The sequence below is a fragment of the Haliaeetus albicilla genome, chromosome 12, assembly GCF_947461875.1.
Source record: "Haliaeetus albicilla chromosome 12, bHalAlb1.1, whole genome shotgun sequence".
Lineage (NCBI taxonomy): Eukaryota > Metazoa > Chordata > Aves > Accipitriformes > Accipitridae > Haliaeetus > Haliaeetus albicilla.
The window spans coordinates 13,008,630-13,033,213 of NC_091494.1; the positions used below are offsets into that span (position 1 = coordinate 13,008,630).

At 34.6% G+C, this 24,584-nt stretch overlaps 1 protein-coding gene across 4 annotated transcripts in view; it reads right to left on the reverse strand.

The window, feature by feature from the left end:
- Window positions 1-429: 429 nt before the first annotated feature.
- Window positions 430-24,584, reverse strand: part of CGNL1 (cingulin like 1) — a 48,209-nt gene continuing 24,054 nt past the window's right edge. For 2 of the 4 annotated variants that reach the window (XM_069798127.1, XM_069798129.1), the window contains exons 8-18: window positions 24,097-24,303; window positions 23,679-23,783; window positions 17,105-17,257; window positions 16,373-16,543; window positions 13,758-13,919; window positions 12,851-12,940; window positions 7,031-7,114; window positions 5,070-5,194; window positions 4,394-4,502; window positions 3,317-3,480; window positions 430-2,668 (exon numbers count right to left, since the gene is read on the reverse strand). In XM_069798127.1, coding sequence (XP_069654228.1) covers window positions 2,530-2,668; window positions 3,317-3,480; window positions 4,394-4,502; window positions 5,070-5,194; window positions 7,031-7,114; window positions 12,851-12,940; window positions 13,758-13,919; window positions 16,373-16,543; window positions 17,105-17,257; window positions 23,679-23,783; window positions 24,097-24,303 — 1,509 coding nt within the window. In that variant the 3' untranslated portion in view covers window positions 430-2,529. Of the gene's footprint in view, window positions 2,669-3,316; window positions 3,547-4,393; window positions 4,503-5,069; window positions 5,195-7,030; window positions 7,115-12,850; window positions 12,941-13,757; window positions 13,920-16,372; window positions 16,544-17,104; window positions 17,258-23,678; window positions 23,784-24,096; window positions 24,304-24,584 lie in introns of those variants that run through there. The other 2 variants (XM_069798126.1, XM_069798128.1) reach the window with 2 other exon arrangements.

Genomic DNA, 24,584 nt, shown 5'->3' on the forward strand with positions numbered 1-24,584 from the left:
TGTGAATGAGCTGAAATACCCTTTTCAATATCTTAAGATTTTCTTTGATTTTAGTTGTACCATTTGAGACTTTTAAAGAGGAAATGCCATTTCCAAGTCTAAATGAACAAGCTAAATACCAGTTCTTTTTATGAAGACACGGTGGGGAGGAAGGTCTAATAAGAAGGATCTCTCCCACTAGGAGTCCGCAACGTGTCTCCCTCCTTCTAACTTACTGTAAGTTCAAATGAGAACAGGAGTCTTCTAGATATTACACCTGCCACCTGCTTTACAAGTTACAAAGAAAGTAGCTATCCAAAAAGAAGAAAATGCAGAAACTTGTTTACAGCATCAGTATTTCCCAGACAATTATTTTCTTGTTACATCTTAAACACGTGCATCTTCCATATGAAATTCAGTTGTCATATCAAGGTATGTGAACATACAAAGTAGAACTGAAAGAGCTCACTGACTGTTTATTTTAAGTGATTTTTTTCCTTTACAGTTTAGTGTAACTGGAGGTAGATGCAATATTTTCTTCCAGTGGTTTGAAATAATAGTCATCTATGAACATTAGGACAGACTACTGGAGATTGGAATCAGTTGTTTAAAGTTAAGCCTACATAAACATTCAAATGAAACAACAAAAAATAAATCACAGCAGGTTATATGATGATTGTCAGTACAGTATAGCACAGATCTTGGAGAAAAGGCTGTTTATGTTGTCAAAATAGTAAAGCTAGTATTGCAAAAAAATTGTATGATGTATGCCACTTGAAAAGATATACAAGATTCAGAGTATTACAACTACACTGTTCGTATTATTTCCCACGTATCTCAAAACATCAAAATCAAGTTGAAGGGAATTACATGGCAAAAGAGTCTGTAATCTGCTATGCATGAATATATTTCTGATCCCGCAGGCAGGAGTTTAATTTCATGTAATCGTACGAAAATGGATACTGCCGTTGTCAGGACTTTTGCCTTAACCAAGTCTATCAGCCTCACTTTCAGAGCTGTTAAATTTTTTCTCTTCAGTAGATGTCTTTGTGGGAGTAATGGAAGCTCCAAGCAACTTCAGTCTGAAATATTTTTTACAATTACATTACACTATTATTTGGTCCATTCAACGAAGAAGTACTCACTAACCTGTAAGTGGGGACAAATCCTAATAATCAGACAGGACTTGGCTATAGTTTATTAACAAAATTATGTAGTAGTGCCCCTTCATTAGAATTCTAGATTTGCAAAGGAGCAAAAACAGTCTCGTGTAATATAAATGGCAAAAAAAATTTTTTTGCCATAAAATGGAAAATGCTTCCAAAATAAAATCTGCATAGTTTTTTTTTTCTTTTAAATTTCCTGCAAAGTTTGTTGAACAGATGGATGACCCAAAATGCAGATACTTCTGTAAACTGAAATACTAATATACATCTGCATATATGACCATACACTGCAATATATCACAAATAGATGCTCAAGAACAGCTTAGAAAGAAAAATCAGATTATATGATTTGTGTTTCTTTGGTGCAATTTCTTGCCAGGTGCATAAAATTTTGGGATCAATTAACGAACAGATTTAAGCATGTACTTAATTCAAAGACCACAAGTAATTTTGCTGGAACAAGTGGGACTCCTTAGAGACTTCAAGATAAGCCTGTCCTGATGCCCTCAAATCAGCAGGCCTATAATTTTCTGTCTCTGGCAGTATGGAGTCCATTTCAGGAAATGAAAGATACCAAGTAATAACTGACCTCATTCTCACCCTTCCCTAACAGAAAGCTTCCCAAAGTTTACAAGAAAGCTGTAGGCAAGCCTCACTCATCATGCATATGTGATGGTCCTTTTAAAGTCAACAGGCAGGATGAACATTTGATCTCTAATATACACAGTAGATACAATAAAACTTGCACTGGTTTTAAAATGGGAATGTACTTCCTGGGTCAGGAACTGTGAATCTGCTCTGTAATGCACAAAATGTATTAATTTTCATTTGTTTTCTTCTTAGTTAAAACCCAGATATAGCATTCAGTATAAATTTAAGTACTTTACATATGAAACTGATTTATATAATATTTGAAACTTTACAAAATAGTACTAAAGTAGCCAATAAAAAGATGTTTAAAATATTTACATTTTATACATCATTTCCCCCTACTTACAATTATTAAATAATCTTCTGTGGTTTCCTTAATTTTATGGGAAGGTTTTTAATAACTACAAACTAACTTTGAATTACTTTCAAATGGCTTTTTACTTAAACGGAATTTTAGCAAAATCACATTTCCAATGTGAAACATTATCCCTGCATTTTCAGTAGCAATTATATATATATATATCTCCGTGGTTTATAGCTGTTTTATAATGCAATCCTGTTTTCTATAATAAACACTGGAGATCTAAATAAGAAAATGGCACAGTATGGATAGAAACATTATATCCCTAAATCTTAAGTCCCTTTATGTCATTTGATTTCTAGAATATCCAGTTTCTTGATAATTTTTGTTACTCTTCCAGTACTTTCAAGGAATCACAGATTCAATACTTATTTAGATTTTGGTGTCATCATCTTTTGAACAGTTATTTCCTGAAGGTACTTCACAGAGACTATCACCATCCGTGCTGAAATCATCATCGTCATCATCATCAGAATCAGCCAACACTTTACTTGGCGACTTCTTCAGTCTACTGAAACAAAAATACACATCTTTGCTATTAAAACTGAACATCTACATGCAGAACACTTACGCAAAGCTTAAAACATTGACAGGTAGGATTTACATTTTTAAAGGATGTCAAAGAAACTTGTGCTCTAATCGCAGTAGTTTATCATAGACTGCATCATACATGAAAGAAACATGCAAGAGAATGAAGATCAATCAATCGTATTTTCAAGCACCTCTAATTAAAGTCACAGAGAGGGGAAACTGTAAGCGTTGCACACTGAGATGTTCAAAGATGGCTGAGGAAAACTAACACAGGATAGCTGTACCTCTCAGTCATTAGCAGGAAATTGTTATTACTACAGATGATAAGATCGTCGAGTCCTACCATCTTTTCCCATTTTTTATTCCCTGCCTCAACTACTTTATTCAGCAGGCAGCTATTGGAAAGAAGGTTTGGGCACCTAGAGCACCCTGGAAAGAGTTGGAGAACATTAGTAGAGAAAGGAAATGCAGAAGAGTTTCACAGGTCCGTCTCTTAAACTCTGTCTGCTTATGACAAACTTGAAGTTTGTTAGAGGAAGCCCTCAGTTTATGGACTAAAGGAGCAAAAGATCAATTTTGTGAGTGGTGGGTATGATACATAATTGTAAGGTCTGACAAGTCATCCTACCTTAATTCCTTCTTTGCAGCATTAAGCTGTCCTTGCAATTGTTCATTCATGTCTAGTTGCTCTTCCAGTTCTCTCTGGAGTTTCTTTTTAGCACTTTCCAGTCTGTCTATTTCTTCTTCAGCTTCTTCAACTTGACGTTTCATTGCTTTCAAACGCAAACTCAACTGAAATATTTACATGTCAGCTGATTAGAGGACTATTTTAATAAAGGAATTATATTCTTCCAGCATCTATGAGAGGGAGAATAAAGACACAACTTTGCCAGTGTAGTGACACTGTAATCCTGTGCTTCAGAAATATCTGAAAGTCAGCATTAGACTTTTCTCAAAGTGATGCAATACAATTTTTTAGGAAAAACAGCAACAAGCAAACATAGCTTTGCTAGAGTAAGACACTCGTGCAGTGATAGCAAGAGCTGGTTATCAATAAGGGAAGGCTGGAGCTATTACTGTATCTAAGTTAAGCAACTTTACCAGACAGATACTACAAAATATGTTTTAAAAACCCACAGGATTTTAAAAGATTGTTCCTTTAACAGATGTCTGCAATCTGAAACATACTGTTCGTTCTCTAGGCAGAATATTAACTATTTGACTCACGTACTGAAACAAACTATGTTTTAAGCAAGGAATCAACAAAGACCACAGGAATGGTAGAGCACATTGCTATTAGAATATCAACGTATGTTTAATACTTATAGCCTATATTTAATAATAAATAGCTTCTTTCTTTAAACAAAATTTTATGGTGGCAAAACAGAATATATTATTTGTTGGTGTATGTATTTATAGAATCATATGCTGGTGTATATATTTATGGGATCATGTACTGTTATTGGCTTTATTTCTTAAAATAATTATAGCATTGCTCCTCTAAGCGCTTCCTTTTCATGATTTTAGAAATTAATAACAATTTAGTACTAGACAAAGAAATATGGTAACAATGGGAACTGCAAATCTCACTAAATGGGAGTTCATAGAGTAATGAGTATCTATGTTCTTCTCATATCTTTTATATATGATGATTTATGCTAGTAGGATTAATATCAGATATTTGCATATTAGTCTTTCCCTCTACCTGGTCCTTTTGATCAGTCAGTGAGAGATGTTCATCATCTACTTGCAACATTAACTCCTTCACTTTTCTCTCAAGTCTGCGGTTACTTAGTTGGAAATTAGCTCTATCCCTAGAAAAAAACAAAAGAAACAAAAGACAGGCTTTTTTAAAAAGGAACTGAAATACTTCCAATCCTGCTGACATAATTCCTTAGCAATTTTCTAAGAATTAAATAAATACTAACGGCCCCTGCTTTGATTTACTGATTCCACGCAACATGTTAAGAAATTTGTTCAAAAGCATGAACAACTAAGGGGAATTTCTTCTGTCTCCAGAGCAAGATTTAGGAAAAAAAATACATTCCTCCAAGATTAAACAATGAAATGAACATGAAAATGGAAGTGTTAAACTATAGTTAATATTTCTAAGTCTGTTACTATATTAGACATTGATAAAATAATGAGGTATGGAACCATGTTAGCACTGTGGCCAGTTTTAAATTTATAAGACAACTTTCAGTGTGCTTTCAGTCAAAAAGAAAATTTGCAATACTTGTATGAAACAGTAACCATTTTAATTTGGTGTTTGTGAGGAAAAAAATAAATCAAGTTCATTGTATCAGAGACTTAATATTAGCAAGAGGTCATATTAACAAATATAAACATGCATGTTTTGATCTTAACATAAGTAGTTTTACCTCTCTTCATTTTCAAGTCGTTCTTCTAGCTCTGTGATCCTTGCTTCCATTTGAGCAACAAGTCCCTCTTTACTGGATCGGTAAGAACCCTCCAGGTGAAGGATTCGGCTCTTCAAGTCTTTGTTCTATAGTTGGAACATACTTGATTACTACATATATGCTGGTATTAACAAATATCACCTTAACACAAAATAAATTTCTCCAGGCAAACACAAGGTTACCAGTATATTTTTAATTTAGTAAATATGGAAAAAGAGAGTCAGTGAGATTTCACTGTTTACTACAAACAAATCTTCTATTACCGTGCTTTATTAAAAAGAATTCAGTGTTAAGCTTGAGTTAAAGTTTTAGGCTTAAATGGACCCTTGAACTTCAGATGGCTGCAAGCCCCTTCCAACAGCATTTTTTAATATGCCAAAATTTTTCAAATAGCATTGGATCTGTCTTATTCTCCACACAATCTTTTCAAAAACTCTGTATTCCTCCCTTGTAACTCACTGGTGTATGGCTAAAACAAGTAGACAGAAATTGCTTGCATCCAGTATCGCTTTACTCTATCAAAGCTGTTACTGTGGGGTTTTTCCCCCTCCTTTCTTAACTATCCAACGCTACTCCTACTACATAAGTAGTCTGAAAAACTTGCAAGCTCCATGATTTGTAAAAGCAGAATTTGACTCAGATTTAGACTTTAGGAGGCTAGGTAATTCCAGTTTTCAATGGGGACCTAGTGATAAAGTTAACAGGAAAAAAAAAAAAAAAAAGAGTTACAGAAGGAACAGAAAATAAAGCTCTTTATTACAGAACTTCAAACTGTGATCTCAGATCTCAAACACTATAAAAGCTATGACAGAAAAGTCAGAACTAACGTATAAGGATGTGCATGGGATCTACCAGCAGGTGGCATTCTTTTTTCTCAAACAATTAATATGGGATTCATTTCACATAATTTAAGGCACCAAATCAGGTGTCTGGTATAAACATGTTCTCTAAATACTCATTACTATCTGTTTTACATTCTTGAGACTGTCAGTAATACTATGACTTGCTAAGATAGCTCTCCTCCAGATCTCAGCTAGGGGCTATGATAATAATCTTGCTTTCAAAAGACCACTGAGCTGCAGAATAAAATGTTGCAAAAAGCTAGAAAGTATTTTTAACGTACTTTCCATCATAGATACTGAAAAATATGAGTCATACTCCTTCCTAGACAACAGAGAGTAAGAGTTCTCTATCAAATCCGTATTTTTTTTTCAGAGGCATGTCATTTTTTCACTTGTTTGCTCCTACAAAAGAAAATACTCAACTAAAATCACTATTCCTTGAAATTTTGATCTACCTTCAACAGTGTTCCTGAAGTACTGTTAAGACTTTGAAGAACAGCTCCTCCAAAAGTGATCAAAGGGTTTACAGCTAAACTAGATAACAGTGTCTTTGATATTCTATGGTCTTTGCTGTATATATGCTTTTTAAAAGTTTCTATATTGATATCTCAGTTTTATTCTAAAACAAGTGTACCATATCAACTGTGACATCTCTTATTTTTAATGTCTTTGATCCTCAAATATATAGACAGAAGTTGTGTGGTAGAGACACGCCTACATTCACTACAACAAAAATGTCTTCTTATATTATATAAACAGATGTATGCATAGTATGAGTGTTTAGTATGTGAAATATATAAACTGTGACAAACCTCAAGCTAAAACGAGGGGTCTGGAAAGAAAATAAATACTAAGAGAAGACTTAATTCAAGATTATAATATTTTCTTTTGAGTATCAGTATTAAGATACTCATGGGTTTTAATCTATTCTTACTAACACATACTTTTAGCAGCACACTATGGTGGGATAGTGCCAGCTACCAAATACTGTATTCCTTAAATGTTTATTTGAATTTCCTAATGAAGGTAGATACCCAGCCTGTTATCTTGCTAGTGTGGTGATATTCCAGCCATAATTACCTGTCTTTCCAACGAAATTTTGTCACACTCCAAATCTTGCTTTATAGCTCTTTCCTGAAGTAGCTCTGTCCTCATTTGTTCAATCTATAATAGAAAGAACAGAAATTTTAATAAAAGATTTAATTTACATTTATCTATATGATACTGTGTGTATGTATATATATACACACATATACATAAAGTACATATACCTACACAATGAGAAAAAATTTGCTCTCTTATAACTCAAGACATACGCATAATTTCAGATGAAGTTTACGATTACAATCTTGAACAAAATTTTCTGCTTCGGGAAGCCAATGTTATTCCCAGTGCTTATTCTAGGCATTTTCCAGCCACACTGAGTATTGTTGATGTTCAGTATATATATATATTCTGTAGCAGGGAACTGAACTCTAAAATGTAGCATGAGAGACATATCACATGGCGGGGAACTCAGTTCCGGAACATCACATCAGTCTTCAAACATCTTCTACAGTTGTTTTCTTCATACTTAAGCCTGAAGGTCCGAAATGGCACCTTACCTTTAAGCTGGTGACTAGTCTACTTTAGAGCTTCACTTCATTAAACGCAAACTGGTAACTGCAGAGAAGCGCCTAGAACTCAGTGAGACACTCTACAGACAATTACAGTTTCCTGTGTCTATGAAATAGTAGAAGCTCTTTTTCCACAGACTCTGATGCATACTGGATACGTATATTGCTCCCCTCCTCCAGTCAATTTTATTTATGTCTGTCATAGCAGTAAAGCACTCTCTTCTGGATTTGGGGAAAGGGTGGGTTTTGTTTGTTTTGTTAAAACACAACTTTTGCTACAGTTTCTGTAATTATTTCAGCTGCATATTCAATAACCAAAAGGAAAGTATATTCTCCATATGCAAGATGTTAAAAAACTACCTGATCAATACAGAATCAAGATAAGAATACAGAATTAGTTTGCTTTATCTCACTGTTGGACTTGACTGGAAAAAAAAAATTCTGAGGATCAAAGAGAAACTCTAAACTGCCTAACAGCTGCTACTGAAATTTCAGGGCTAAAGTAAAATTTTGTAGGACCCAAATACTTTTCTTGCCTCTCATTCCTGCTGAGACTGCCCTCAAGTCTTTACAAATGCCTTTGCAGGCACAGCTAACGTTACCACAGCATTTGTGCTATTACCTGCACAATGTTTACTATGATGAATATCAGCTGGGGAACACAGTGAACATCTATGCCAATTACTGTACCTGCAAAAAGACTGACAAAGGTTTCAGCAGCCACAGCATTCTTCTCTGCTTTACAACAGTTACATATGAACTTGCATAAACAGACCATCACAGTTAAGCAGCTCAAAGTTACAGATTTATCTCACTAAAGATCTTTCAAAAGCCATTGGGCATTTTTGCATAAAAAAAAAATCCAAAAGCAATGCTAAGAATGTGAAGGTTAAACAAGTACAGCACATAAAATTTTACCTTAGGCCTTTTTTTTTTTACCACATTATAATATTAAAATATATATTTTTAGTTAATCACATGTTTAAAAGAAGTCATTTACACTGTTTCTGTAGCTTTGAAATGAATATATGAACACAAACAATGGTAGCAACGCATGCAGTTGCTATGTTATGTCACAGTACGGTTTCAGAACAGTAGAAGGCATTCCTGAAAACTAAGGTCATAACAGTTACTGGAGTACAAATGTTAGCACGTGGCTGTGTTCTCAACAGCTGGGTAATTTCCTAAAAGCTCTCATTGTCACATAGAAACCTAATAATAATAATAATGTTTTATACATTATATAGTAAAACATTTTATATATTAAAATATTATTTTATATATAAAAATTAGAATCACCCATATATACAATACCTGCATTTATTCATGAAATATATGAAAAAAAGTTATAATGTGAGGGAGTACATAGAATTTATTCTGCTGTAATTGCTTTAGCCATGAAGATAGACACAGAAAAAATAAAGCAAAATTTGTAGTAAATTGAAAGACTAATTAAAAATGCAACTGTTAACTGAAGAAAAGGCTTTTGTTTTATGTAGGAACTTGCTTAATGGACCACTCTAAAGTTCTGCTGTGCTCTTACTGTGCTCAAAGGCTGTGACAAATTTGTGCAACCTTCCCAAGATCTCAAATTAAGAAATTATCTAGAGGAAAATTATTTCATTTCCAAGATGACTGCTACTGTTGTTAGACACCTCATGGTAAAAGCAACCTTACAGAAAAACAGTAGGAGAGAGAAAAGTACTGTATCTGATTAGGATCAGAAAGCTACGTGCAAATATATACAAGAGCTTGTAAAAAGAGAAGGGCAGCAGGACAATTCCTGCTGGGGGAGGTGGAAACTGTTTTTCACTTACCTCCTTGCACTTTTCATTAATAAAAACATAATTAACATGCACAAAGGAAAAAAGCAGTTGTCTGCCAAAATGTACTCAAACTTTTCACTTATTTCAGGGCAGTTTAGATAGGCTCTGGGGATGTACCATGCAGAGCTTTGTGCTTCACAGTCTAACTTTCCTATATCTAATATATTCTCATTATGTTAAAAGAATAAACTATTTCTGCAGCTTAAGGCAACAGTTATCACAGCTGGATTTGAAGAATGCTAACAACAAAGAATTGACAAAAGCAATACTATCAGATTTTACAAAGCTTTATTAGACACAACTGCATTTTGTGCCAGCTTTTGGATTAGAAGCAGCTGTTGAGTTCATTACTAGTGAAAACAGTTTGATTTCTAATAATATTTTAGATGCTATCACCACTGTTTACCATCTTGCACTAGGTTCACAGCCTATGTTTCTTCTTAATACCTAAGCAGGGAAAAGTAAAACATATATATACATGTATGTGCCTATATATATTGACCTACATACACAATTCTCAAGTACATGACCCAAAAAACAATGTTTAACAAACGAACAAGCTCAAGCCAAACAAATCCCTTTGATCCTTCATAATTGAAAAGCAACCTTCATGTCCACATTGTCATTTGTTTGCTTCCCACACCTGGTGCCAGCTAAAGAGCAGTTATACAGCTATCCATTGGGAATGCTTTACCAAAAGGAAGCGAATGATGCAGTCAATGCAATTTTATCCTTCTGTATTTATTCTAAAACTGTCATGGAAACCAACTAGTGTATTTTTCACACTTACTGGAAACAACTCTGAATTCAATAGACTCATATTTGCATTTTCACAAAATACAAGAATTGATGAAGGTATCTTAAGTATTTTTCAATTATGTTGGAAAAAAAAAAGAAAAAAGGCAAGAGGTACTTCATTTCACTTGTTTGTAGGAAAACAACCATCACGTACTAAAATGTGCCCTGGCCCTGCTCGCTTTAGACTCAAAGGGCAGCTGAGCGCTCTAGCTTTCTATATGTGTGTGTTTTTTGCTCTTTCCAGAGTTGCTAATACCTTACCATTTAAAGACTAATAGGATATGATCCATCTTTCCCCCACGTTTTTTTACTGTTGCCACTTTGCTGTGGTACTTCTCAAGAGCAAGGTAGGGAAGATAACAGTGTCTTATACAGCCATTCCCAGATTCAAAAGGGTGTTTAAATTAAAAAAGGGTGACCTATTAAAAAATGTGAACTATCACCCTTGCCAATGTTTATTTGAACATTTAGCTTCATGTAAAATAGAACCAGTTGTTTCAATTTGCTTTTACTAGAAACTTGTGTGTTATAGTTCATTATCAGTATATTAAAATAGCACATTTGTAATAAAAAAAAAATACAGAAATACAGATATTACCAAAACAAATCCATTATAATTTCTCATGTCATTATAAATGCTTAGCAGACCCTGAAATACTCTTTAGTTATTTGACTACTTAGTCATTCTGGCATAAAATCAAAACAAAACAACCTTTCTAACTCATGTGTGAAATGAGAAACTCCAGACCTCAAAATAAACACGTCTTTTACCCATTATGTAACATTTTGGTCACCCATCTGTATTTTAGGTTTCCATTCAGGTAGCAAATTAACTTACTATAGTACCCACTAATGCAGCTATGACTAAGGTTCTTTTATCCCAGGCTTACAACACAGGCATAGACTATAGTATTAAAGGCTTCCTATTTTAACAACAGCATGACCCCATATTATTATGGGTCCTTTACATTCTATTTCACCCACTGACTCAGAGTGTGTACAATATCAATGGAATAATAGCAAAAAGACTATATTGCAATCAAACAGAATCTCAGTAACCTGAGTCCCAGCAAAATAGTAATGGTGCGTTGGTGTTTCAAGGATGAATGAAAGAAAGCTGACCTCTAACTCACTTAAAACTCTCCAGCTGTCTCAATGGAATATACAATTTCATTGAAAAGACATAGAAATGAAGATTTTACTTTCTGTTCTCCCTCTGAAATTAAAAGCTATTCAAAAAAATGTCAGCAATTCTTTTTTTTCTGGAGAAAGAAAGAGAAATGAAAACAGAACAGACTATTGTAGGTGGTACCTCAATGCAAATTGTGTCCTGGACTTCTAGGAAACTACTAATGAGGTATAGTACTTAATGTACAGCTACAGTAGTAGACATGCTGTAATAAGTTATGCATTAGTTTCACATCTTTCAGAATGTAAAACTAAGGCGAAGAACACTGTCTAGGCTGTGATATTCCATGATGACCTCATCATATGCCTTTCTGTGGACTAATCAAGAACTTGCATAATACTGACTACTCGACCATGGATGCCCTGCTTACTTTTTTCACTCATCAGGCCCTATTCTCTACTTTTCTGGTTTATTATAAATCTTTGTTACAGCACCTATAATTTTGTATGTCATTTCATTCCAAAATCTTGAATAATATCATTAAGGCCTCCTTCTTCAGAACAATGAACTTCTAATTGTCTTAGACTTGGTGATTTCCAGCTCAATGGTCTCATTTCAATTAGCCCACCCCACTTCCCCCCACCTGCACAGTCACTGGCCTTATTGAAGACAGAGGCAAAATGTTCTTTTATTTGAGGAGGCATACCTGGATTACTTTTTATCTTGATTGATACCTCATCATACAGTTTCCACAACTTCTTTCTTATCCAGTCAAGAACCTTTTTGTTACTTGTTTGAATTACTATGATAGGTCTCACTTAGCTTGGCAAATCCCACTTCATCTTTACATTTTCTGCCCTATGAGATACAACCTTGTTAATAAATCCTTCTTCCCCTCTTTCTGGGCTACCTACTCACATAACACTTCTGGAACTAATGACTGATGTTTTTATGTGGAAAACACTTTCCATCTGTCTTATCTTTGATACACCTTAATCAGTTTTTACACTTGTAATGAAAATAAAGCTTCCTCCCCATTGAAACTGGCCAGCATCTTCAGTTCAGCTGACAAGACTAATTAAATTCCACAATTTCCTAAGCTCTTCCTCCTTTGAAATCAAGACTCTATTATGCTGGCCTACTTTTCAGTAAGGTTAAAAAATTGTGATCTTTCAATCTAAGATAGTTTCTACAACAGGCTTCCTCTGATAGCCTCACCACCTAAAACTAAGATTACTTGATGAAGCTCACTGCATCAGGAATATCAGCGAATGATACTGGTTATCAGTCTTTATATGCAATCTGTGTCAGTTTTCCAGCTAGGAAAACAGGAAAAAATTGGTCTGTGATGATGTGGAGGATCATATCTTATCATGTTTGTGAACCTTGTTTTTTTGGATTTACATATTCTGCTTAAGTATTGTATATAAACCCTATCGCTAATCAGTATTTAGTTAATCAATATTGTTTGTGATCCTAATAACACTTTTTCCTCATCAGTATACAACAGTGGGAAAACTTGTTTGAGTACCTGCTCTCTGCATTTACTGATCCTCTCGGACAACAAATCTGAATTAGTCTTTTCTTCATCAAGCTCAAGTTCCAGGTGAGATAACTTGTCCTAAGTGGAACAAAGAAAAGTAATTTCAACACACTTCTTTCCCATCCTCTTCAGATTGCTACCAGGGCATTCTTCCTTAAACTTCAAGGATTCAAACTATTTGAAAGACTTGGCTTGGAAAGTGAAATGCCTCTGAAAACACATAATCTAGAAAAAGAGATGGCAGGTAGATAAGCCTTTAAAGTGAATTTGTGTGTCTGACAAGCAAAATAGAAGTTTCATTTCCTTTCTTAATCACTCCCACAAATTTCAAGAAAATAAGAGAAAATCTGTAATGTTTCTAGAGACTTTTTAGAATGTCTAAGTTACATTATGCATTTGGAAGACAAATTTCATATGAATACAATGGCATAAAAATGTTTGTTTATGAAAGTCAGATGACAGCTTAGTTGAACTGAACAGTTATGAAGCTAACCCTGTAACAACACAGTTAGAATAACAATGTTATTTAGGCTCCTCAAATGAATTGGTATTAGATGCTAAATAGAACTTACACTTCTAAATACTTTTTAGGTTGAGTGATGGGCCTACGAATGAAAAGAATACAGTTTTGCCTGACAAACTCTAGAGAAAATTAATTAAAAAGTAAGTTAATTAAAATGATGGAAGAATAATTGCAATTTAGAACACATCATGCTACAATAGATATGTTAAAAGATAACCTTTAGAATATACCAGAATAATTCCTGCAGTAGTACTACATGGATTTTCAACAACATCAAGTTCTTTTGCTTCTTCCCAGGCAGCATCCATGTGAAATACCAAAATTATTTTCATCTGTTCTAATAAGAGACCAACCCTCAAAAACGTCTTTTACCTCCATTAGTTTGATTTGTCTTGCCCGATCATCTTTTAAGTGGTTTTTGGCTTCCAGTTCATACTCCAAGCCTTTCACAGTCTGTTCTAGCAGCTGAGTTTTTGTTATTGCCTCATCCTGAGCTCTCTGGTAGTCCCTCAAGTTTTCTTCCATAAAACGCACCTGAAACAATAAGATTATGGTAATACACTTTATAGTGTACTTTCTATAAATAAGTGATGTCAGTAAAGGGGACTGACTACAAACATGACAGATCTGGAAGCATGACAGGAATTGCATTGAGTTACAGGCTTTCACAGTAATTTGTTTTATCCACAAGATGGCACCAAGAAAATAAACTTTGATTAAATATCAGCTCTGTAAGAGATGCTTCACACTACAGGTTCTACAGTGACAATTAGACATGGTGCAGGTTTTTTATTTATTTCTTTTTATGCAGTTAAGGCAAACCAAAATTTTTACAAATTTTGAAATGGTTATATCTTTGCAACTTTTGCAATATTATTCCTTTTGTTTTTGGACTACCAATATTTCAGCTTTTACATGATTATGTAGTTTATATTTCTGAGGCACTTCAATGACAGCATTTTACCAGTGACATAATTGCTAACATATATATATATATCTATATCTCTGTATTAGTATAACTTTTAGATATAGTATGGCTATCTGCTGAGGATAAAAGTTTCCTATTCTAACAACAGTGTGTACTCAATAAAATGATCTAAAACCTTCACAGTACTTTAAAAAAACAATATCAGTAGTGAGAGGGGTTTTAGGTGAGACTGTGATCATTCCTTATACTTTTATCTTAACTCATGACATGTATATAACATACGATGAGGAGTTTTTTTCTTCAGCACACAGTCTTCCATATTCTTCCTGTGTCTAGTCAAGTTCTTATTTTAGTGATGAAGCTAAAATAATGTACTAGTGACTGTTTACAGAGTTTGCTACCTATTGCTAAGTCCTGACAACAAAACACTGGACATCTGCATGACCTGGTGAACAGCTAGTTAAGTGCAGAGGTCTGTATAGTAATAGCATCTCATATGCATTCAACGTTTCAGAATGACATCAGATTGACAACTTTCAAGATTGATGTCTTTTATCTATCCTCAGAGAACTTACAAGAGACACAGCAATTAAGAACTCCCATACTGCCTTGCAAGACTGTTTCATAATTTTTCTGCTAGAACAGGAAGATGATACTTGTGTTGCCATGATCATTACATTGGCTTTTGATGAGACACTCAAAAAGAATGTTTTGTGCACTATGACACCTACCCATGAGGATTTTGACAGAAAACAGGCTCTTTCACGTTGAATGTAAGGACTATCTATTTGTACTTCTTGTTAAACCCAAGAGAGGAAGAGATAATAAAGACCTCCAATTGTCCTTAATATTTAGTCCCTCTAGAAAGTCTGCTGTTTAACCTGCCTATCCCGTATTTTCAGATTTTGTTTCCTCTTTTGCACTTAGCTGCCATACTACATTTTTAGAGCCCTAGGATTTTACATATTGCCTCATGGAGATGTAGAATTCCAAAACCAGTAATATTTTGTCCTTTATATAGTGTTTGGATTATCTTTTTATCAAATAATGAAGGTTTATTTTGTTCTGGAATTTTTTCTTTGTATTTGTTTTGTAGTTATAATAGATAACACTAGAAGTATTTTTCATAACTGTAAACCCAGTTTGTATACATATTTACATACACACACATATACATCTTTTATTTAAGCTGTCTATTCTTTTATTCAACCTTAGACCCATGTTTTCAATATCCCAGTTTTATCATTCACATTTCATCATGAGTCTTCATCCCTTTACAAAGGCTCTCCACCCCCAAATGGAATAAATATAGAAGGAAGACAGAGTAATATACAGGAACTCTACTTTCTTCTATTGCTGTTCTTTTAAATTGAATTTAAAACAAGTTTGTTAAGAGGAGAGGGCAATGTAAGACCATTTCTGAACTGAAAAAATCAAAATATTAAATATTCTACATACAGAAAACATCTGTGACCAGTGTATTCTCATAGCTTTTCAATTGCAGAACAAATATATGCAGATCTTTAAAATACTGGATTGTCTTTACAGCAAAATTTACATGCTAAGAGGCAGACACTTCAAGACCGTGGTTGATTCTTGGTCGCAAAGACACCTTCATCATTAAAATCTGCAACGTGACTCACGCGAAGGAAGAGGAGAATGTATCTCAACTCCTGCAGAGCCAGAATTTGGTTCTGGTTTTTTGGTGTCGGGGTCTTTTTTCCTAATTCAAGAATGTTTCCACATTCTCAATTCCTTCAGTAGCAGGCATTAAAAGAGCAGCAGATCATCAACGGAATCCTTGTCATATCACTGAAGATACATTCATTTGTCAAACACTGCATTTATCTGTCATAAACAGGAAATCCCATTTCTCTGGCAGAAGTAACATGCTGATCACCATCATGAAGAATGAAACTCAAAAGCATGCTGACTGAGATCAGTCTCTCATGATGAAGTACACAAAAGCGTGATAGCAAACATTGACTGTCTTGAAAACTATCTGAGCTGAATTCTAGGTCAAAGGTTAGAATTTGTCACTGAACTTATGAGTCATTACCTCATCTTGCATTCTCATGGTTGTCAGGCGTGATTTTTCTACCTCAAGGGTTTTCTCTTTTAATTGTCTCTGCACATCTGCAAGTTCCCTGTGATTTTTCTCCTTGTATTCATCAAGCTGGTTCTGAAGCTCCAGAGTTGATGTTCTTGAGGCCTCTACCATTTCAGACATCTGGGAAAAAAGTACATATAATTTTTTTTCCTAAAATACTGCTACAAAAGGTTCTATCAGGCTTAATACACCAAATGGTTTTTTCTCCAGCTTCAATATTCTGCTCAGTATTTTCCAACGTGAAATCGATCAAACATGTTCCCAAACAAATTAATTTCTATGGAGAAGTGTGAAAACACAAAACAGTAAGGTTATTTTCTAATAGTATGTATGGCAAGACTATTGTCTTTCTGTCTGTCAGCAGTTCTTCCAGCTGACTGACATAATGACCTGAACAGTCACACTTCAGTACATCAATATTAATTTGTATGGTCTACACACATGGCAAAATAAGCCTAATGCAGTAGCGTTCTGAGAATCAGCTGTAAAACCCTGAAATATTGCTATAGCATACATTAGAACTGAACTCAAATCTGGGATCTTGTTTAAACAAAATAGAACTGTCCTACAACAGTATTTTGAGATAGTGGTGTTCCAACCACTGTTTCAGCTTAAGCTGAAAGCTTTTCTTGATCTGTTAGATATTCAGATTCCTGCAGCCTCTTTGGAATGAACTCATACCTCCTCCTGTAACTTTTCAACAGTCTTGTTCAGTTGCCATCGTTCATTCTCCATTTCATTTTTTATCTCCTTTAACTGTTCCTTCTGGCGAGTTTCATCTTTTAACTGCTGAGTTAACTGTTGCCGTTCCCGCAAAATACAACAGATGTTCTCCTGAAGTAGATTTAAAAATATATATAATGAAATGTAGACCCTCTTTTCTAATGCCTTAAAGGAATGTTATATAACACTCCGTGCAACAGTAATACCACCAGCTGTTGTAATATTAAGACAAACTTAAATAAAAAAGAAAAATTTTATGGAGTTACAGTTTGCTAGCCAGTATAGGACAAACGTTATTTTAGTGATGCAGTGCTTTATCCTTCCTATACCTAAGCCACTGTTGAAACACTCATGAGACCAAACATAGACCCTTTTCATGATTCTGTTACATGCAAAGCATACATTCCTCTACAGTTGCACACGTCAGCAAATCCTACCTCCTGCACAAGGTTCAATACCCATTTTAGGTTTCACATTTTCCTATATGCTCCCTTTAGTGCTCCCTTAAAAGTTTTCTCAACAACAACCTTTTTTCCTAGGTAAAATAAAATAAAATACAAATCTGTTCCTACAACGAATGACAAATAACTAGTGGGGATTTTTTTTTTCCTCATTGTTGTGCTCCTATAGCACCCAGAAACCCTAATCAAGACAATGTCTCATTGTGACAGATGCTGTGCAGAACTTCGCAGCTCCTAGCACAGAAATCCTCTTCCTGAAAGAACTTTTGCCATTAATGTTCAAACCAGACCTTCATTATCTGGATTAAATTTTGAATGAACTCTGGAACTATGCTGTATGTTCATCTACCAGGAGCTCCAAATGTTTCTGCTGTCACATTCAGGATGTTCAAGAACTTAACACCCTCCAACTGCTAAATACTGTCCATCAGCAGAGTAACTGACTGTCACTAGTTCATTCCAACACAAGAAAAGCAGTTTAACTTCCATTTGCATGTTGGGACTCTCATCCCTTCCTTCTCCTTCCATAATAGAATACTGTAATGGCCCTACTCTAAATAGGCACTACAAGACTAGAAAAAGGGGTTGTTTTTATGAAGTCTGAGAGGCACCATTAATTGATTAAAACCAGATTATGCACAGTTTAAATTGTTCCGACAGAAAAATCTAAATAATTAAAATCACCGTAAATTGTAAAAAGCATTCCAAAACATTGTTTTACATTTCAATATTGGAAATATAAAGTTTTGTTGAATATCTAATACCCATGATACTTAATTACACTTCAAAAAACTTTAAATGTGAAAACACAGTAGTATTTCTGTAGGCAATATAGATCAGAATCTCAAAAAATAATTGTTCTGTTATGAGAGAAAAGAAAGAACATCAGCAAAAGTTAGAAGTTAGAGCTTTCTTAAGATTCATTCTCTCTCTCACATTCCTGTATAACCTGTCAACAAAAGACATCACTGATACAAATAGGAGTTATGGTGGATGCCTAAGAAGTGTATACATAACCCTAAAACATGCTGGGGGCTAACAGATGTTGTTTTGCAAAGTCTAATTCTACACCAGAATTGGTTTAGCTGACACCAAAGGATTTTAAAAACCTTGAAAAGGTTCAACTTTAGCACTTCATTTCTAAAAGCTGCTGAAATCTTGGGAGCCTGCTAATGTGCCATATTTAACAAGTTATGAAAACCTCATGTGTGCCCCCCCTCCACCAGCCTTTCACAGATCATTTAACTTTACTGTTTGTTTACACATCCTTGAGAAACAAACTGCGCAGACACAGATCAGTGAAATATATTGTGGGAGAATAATTGTGCCAGCAGGATGCTGTTCTGCATTTCCAGTGTGCTGAAAAGGGAAGTAAACACCAGAGCAAATCTGGTCACTCTCTTTACTTCAGAGTTATCAACAACAACAAAAAAAAATCCCCCAAACCAACCAAATAAAAAAATCAATCACTAGTATGTGAAGAAATTTCATCTACTAACTCAGATAATTGCCAAAGTAATAATAGGTATGAATAATTACAATACTGAAGGAAAATAATAATAGTGGGCTTGATGCAAGCAGTGGATCACCTCAACTTTCATCAGGTCATGCTAACTTTTGCCTGATTTTCAGATATGTAGCAGACTGAGATGCTAGAGACTGAAATTTAGCTTTTTCTCCTTTGAGTTATATTCTGGCACCCTGAAAAGAAAAATCTGTTCTTTTCATGTATTGCATCTCCATATTTTCATCAACATATTTTTACTGTTTGTTACCAAGAAGGATGATAAAACAAATACTAAGTACATTACTAAAAATTAGAAAGTGGTGTGAAATTGTGATAATAATTCTTTTAATAGAATGTGCGATTCCTAGATAACTGACCTGTTCCAAGGAGAAATTTCAGTTTTGCTGAGTTTGTTTTTAGTTAGTTCAACAATAAACTGACAGTGGCAATGCTGCTTCAGAGTATCATGGGAATTGAAGTTCAGGTGCTTCATGCACTCATTCCCCCCACATCTGCTAAAATGTCTCATGCCCATGTCCCTCTTGGGATGCATCAGAATCTGTTGAGCCACCTGATGTGCCATAAGAATCACAAGACTTAACACTTCCTGGACCCAATAAAGATCCTACCGTGATCACATTTATTAGTGACTGGAGAAAGCAAAGGCTTCTCTGGGTACATATAAAGTACAAGACTGAAAAAAAATTTACAGCAGTGTTGTTTCTTACCAAATCAACACGTTTTTAATGCACGATCAGATGGTTCACATGCACAACCATTCTCTTTGGAAAAGTGTGTGATAGCTGATTGTTCTCTGGGCTTGATGAATTCTACTTGGCTGGAAATGGTGCTTTTCTTACCCCACCACTGCATAATTTTCTTCTCAAAATCTATTTAATAGGTGTCCACATTATGGTCTGCATTATTTAGCTAGTAGCTATGCCATAGAATCATTTATTCTTCAAATAGTGAAATTACCACTAAAGCATAATAAGGTCCTTATCATTTTGCTAAAGTGTAGCCAGCAGAAAACTTGGTAACATAGATATAGGGTAAAAATATTCCTCATGAAAACTGAGCATTGTAACATAAATTATCTTTGTTTTAATAAAACCCCTGCATTACAACAGATACTACTTCATTCTTGTAATATTATTCAGGGGAAATAACACGTCATATGCAGCTTCTCATCAACAATCATTTTCCTTGGGCAACACAAATTAGGATGTGGTATTTCCCTTTCCTAGATTAGTTGATAAAAGAGAAAAAAACTGGTAAAAACTAGCATGCCTAGCTTAATATTAATATTTGAGATAGACTAATATGTCATACTAGAAACAACTGAACTTCCATTTATATCACTTAACTCAGGTATTAAAAACCATGATGGCATGGAAATGTTGCTACTGACTATCCAAATGCTGCAGTTTCCTCAGCGTCTAGCCTTTCAATACACTATACTGAACTTCAATATTTGAAATTTGGGATGTCCTATAGGACAGCTTCAATAGTCAACTCAAGTATAAGCTCTAATTTGAGTCCCCTTCACATATAAAAATCCTTGAGTGCTTTTCACTGGAATTAGCTGGCCTGTCAGTTACAGTGTAACCACAGATCAAGTAAACAGTTTATCATTTGCCAATTTAAAGCCAATTTGTAGTGATAATTAATTACTTTGTGAAGAAGCTTAAGTGTTATTTCAGCGCAACTGAGGCTAACTCTACAGCAGTATTTCTCAACTTCAGGTTGCTGGACAGACAGTGGTCCAGAAGACAGGGAGCCATAAAATAACAATAGAACACACTCACATTTCCACATACCCAGAGAAGAAAAGTAAACAAAATGGAGGAAAACAAAAGTAGTAACTTGTTTTCATAGTAACCTATAAGATTATTGTGATACTTCCTTATTCTTAAAAAAAAAAAAAAATTTAGTTTCATCTTCTCTTTACAAAGTTAATAATTTCTTTCAACTGATAACTGAAAATTGAGAATGTATTTCAACTTGAGTGCTCTGCAACGCTATTTCTATCCACCTACCATTATTTACCACAATGAAAAGTTTCATATTCTTCCACCGGAAAGAATCCTGTATTCTGATTGTTAAGTTTAAAAAGCACAGAATACTTGGCACTGCCATTCATAATGTTGGTATACCTGATACTTTTTAATATATTGCAGTACCATCCATGCTATGGTTAAGGTGCATAATAATTATATTATTTCCTTTCCCAAGAAAGTTCTCAAGCACCTTCCAAAAGTCTTCTCAATGTTACCAAAATGTTCAGATGTATCTCATTTCTTAAAACAGTGGACTACATAGAGGAGACAGCATGAGACACTACAAAAAATACTACTTGCTTGACCATCCATAAAGAAAATTTCAATATATACTGAGGTTGGGTTTAGACAAAAGCATTAAAACAAATTGCTTATAATAATTAAGGGTATTCCAGCTTTAACTTTTCCGAGTAAGAATCTGGGATGGAGGAGGAATAGATTTGGCTATGTTTACAGTAACTGTTACAATTCTATTCATACTGTCATTGTCTTTCTTATGCTAGTCCACCATTAAAAGTAATTTGTATTATGTAAAAAGCAAGATGGGCCAGTCAGGAATTAAGTTTCCACTGTAATAAGCATTATTACTGTGCCAAAGTTTGTCATCTAAATTGTCAAAGGTAAAACAAGGCCAAATCAGCCTACTGCACAACATTATTCATTAAAACAAGGAAAAATCTAAAGACAGAAAGGCTGAATTTTTCTAAACAAAAGGGACCACCGATTACATTGTGAAGTCCATTAGTGCTGGTATCCGGTGGACAAGAAGAGTTCAGAATCAGAAAGGGGATTAAATTTGATTTACAAATTAGTCATAAATTGTGAATAAAATGACAAGACAGTCTCTTCTATCTATCACCTTTCCTAGATTTCTTGAATTTGGAGACGCAGCCCAGAGGCAGCATTACTTGGCATAATGCCCTGAAGGATGTGTAAAGAGAAAAGAACGAACACACTGTTCAAGCATCTTGACCCAAAGCTAAGCGAGATGCAGGAGATGCATATGGTGCATTGATTCATGTTGTGCAGGAAGGTCAAGCCAGACTGTGATAGAAGGAAGTTCGTAGAAAACAGTGCTAAATGAAGCCAATGATGAGCAATGGGCCATCTATTGTGATTGTGCAGACTATGAGCAATACACACAAGCAAATTTGGAGAATCAGTGAGGTAGAACAGATAAACAGATTTAAAAAGAAAAACACCCAACCAAAAGCCTCAGATAAAACACTTATTGATGTAGCTACAAGGAACATGAGCTTAAAAACATAATTTTGTAGAAATAAAGTTTCCTTACCTATATTGTTAAAACCTTATATTGTTGAAGCACATTCCATTTTAAAGACATAGTAGTATTTTCTTGTTGTTGTTATTTTTTTCTTTTTACCATAATTAACTGAACGATGAGAACATGCTGGTTAACACTATTTTCCCTTGGTTTACCATCCACTCATAGACAAGTTTCATTTTCAGATTTTCAGAACAGTAATGTAAAATTTTTGTTGAAGACAACAAGGGAAAACATCTGTTCAATTAAAAAAGGGTCGCTAGCAATGTACATGTACTTCACTTTTGAGTCTGACTTGTTTGATAGAATCATCTAAAAACTTTGCTTCTAGATGCAAAACTAAGCGCTCCAAACTATCTTATACTGCAGAAATAGATGCTTCTTTGCTACATGTAAAAGGTGAATTACAAAGAGGAAAGATTATGTTTGCAGCTTTTTCAGATACAGAATATGATGTCAACAAGAAGAGTTTTAAGATTTATAGACATTCATCTCCTTACTAAACAGAACTTTCATTCCATCTGAATCATTCCATCTTTACTCATACACAATATTGCCAACATCCCTCTCTGCTGCTCTGAAATAGATGCATTCTCCACACAATTAATTTCTGGGCTAATCTGGGAGAAAGCATATACTTTCCTAGATATTGAGTAGACTAAGGAGCAAGGTGGAAAGAGGACTTCATACAGAGTTTAAGAGGCTGCAAGTCCTTGTGATACATGTTAAAATTTCTCTGGTTTTGTGATGAAATATACCAGTTCCATGCAACATTTGCAAAGACGACAGGTTTGTAAAAAAGAGAAGCCAATTTCCGGATATTTGTCTACTATCAATATTTTTATTTATATCCAAGTACAGCTTTTTATTCTTTTACATGTAAATACCTACACACAACCAGAGCTGAATGACCTTTCAAAATAATAAACAGATTTATAAAACCTTAGGCACCTTATTTTGTGATTCATCTCCCTGTAATTTTGCTAGACTCATGGGAAAAAAAAAAAAAAAAAAAAGACTTTAACAAGAAAACAGTTTTAATTAGATGATGCTATGCCTATGCTTTCAGGAAACATTTGAACATCGCAGTGAGATCTGGACTATAAAACAAAGAGTACTTCAAAAAGAATGAGATGTTACTCTGCAGAAAGCAATGGTGACTCAGGTAAACAAACAGGAAATTTAAAATTCAAATATTCCACATTGCTCTTGTTCTCACCTGCATATCTTCTAGTTGACTTTCCAAAGAACTTTTTAACACTACTAATTCTTTTGCCTCCTTTTCAGCATGTTTCAAAGCTTCTTCTAACTGTTGCTTCTCTTCCTGCAATGATACGATTTGATACATTTAGAAATAGTGGCAAGGCCTTTAATCTGACAAGTAGACTGAGCTATGAAGTATGTTCACTCTGGCCTGTCACTGATCTCCCCAGTTCCAAGCTGTGACTTGGTTTTACACTGGGGAAATCTTTCCTATACACATCAGCAAACTGCATCGTGCTTCTTGACAACCTGCTGGTTTCTGCTTAGCCTTTCCAATGACATTGCCCATCCTCCTCTTTGTTGGTTTTTGTTCTACAATGTATCCTTTGCAAACAGGAAGGAGACTACTTAAGGGGCTTGTTTTCTTAACTTACCTCGTATCTCCTTATTTTTTCCTTCACTGAATTTTCTTCTCCTTTCATATTATCAATTTGTTTGTGCAACTCTTCAATTTTACTCTCTAGGTCACCAACTGTTCTCTTCAACTGTTCATTTTCCTTAGTCAGCTCTGTGACTTGATTTTCTATACTATTTCGCATCTCTTGTGCAGCGTTTCTTTCACTGGCAAGGACAGCAGCACTCTAGTGAAAACAAATTATGTCATGTTTAAAAAAAAATAGTAATAACTGATGCTGTTTTCCAACAGAAGTTTCGTATGACACCACAGCAAATATAGCTAGGATATAACACCAAAATGTCAACAAAGAATTTAACTTTGAGTCTGTATACATTACAACCATGCATTTTTATTATTCATATTACTGTGGGAGACCACACAAGGAGCATTTTTTTTCCTCAGGCACACTGTCCTGGTTTCAGCTGGGATAGACTTAATTTTCTTTCTAGTAGCTGGTATAGTGTT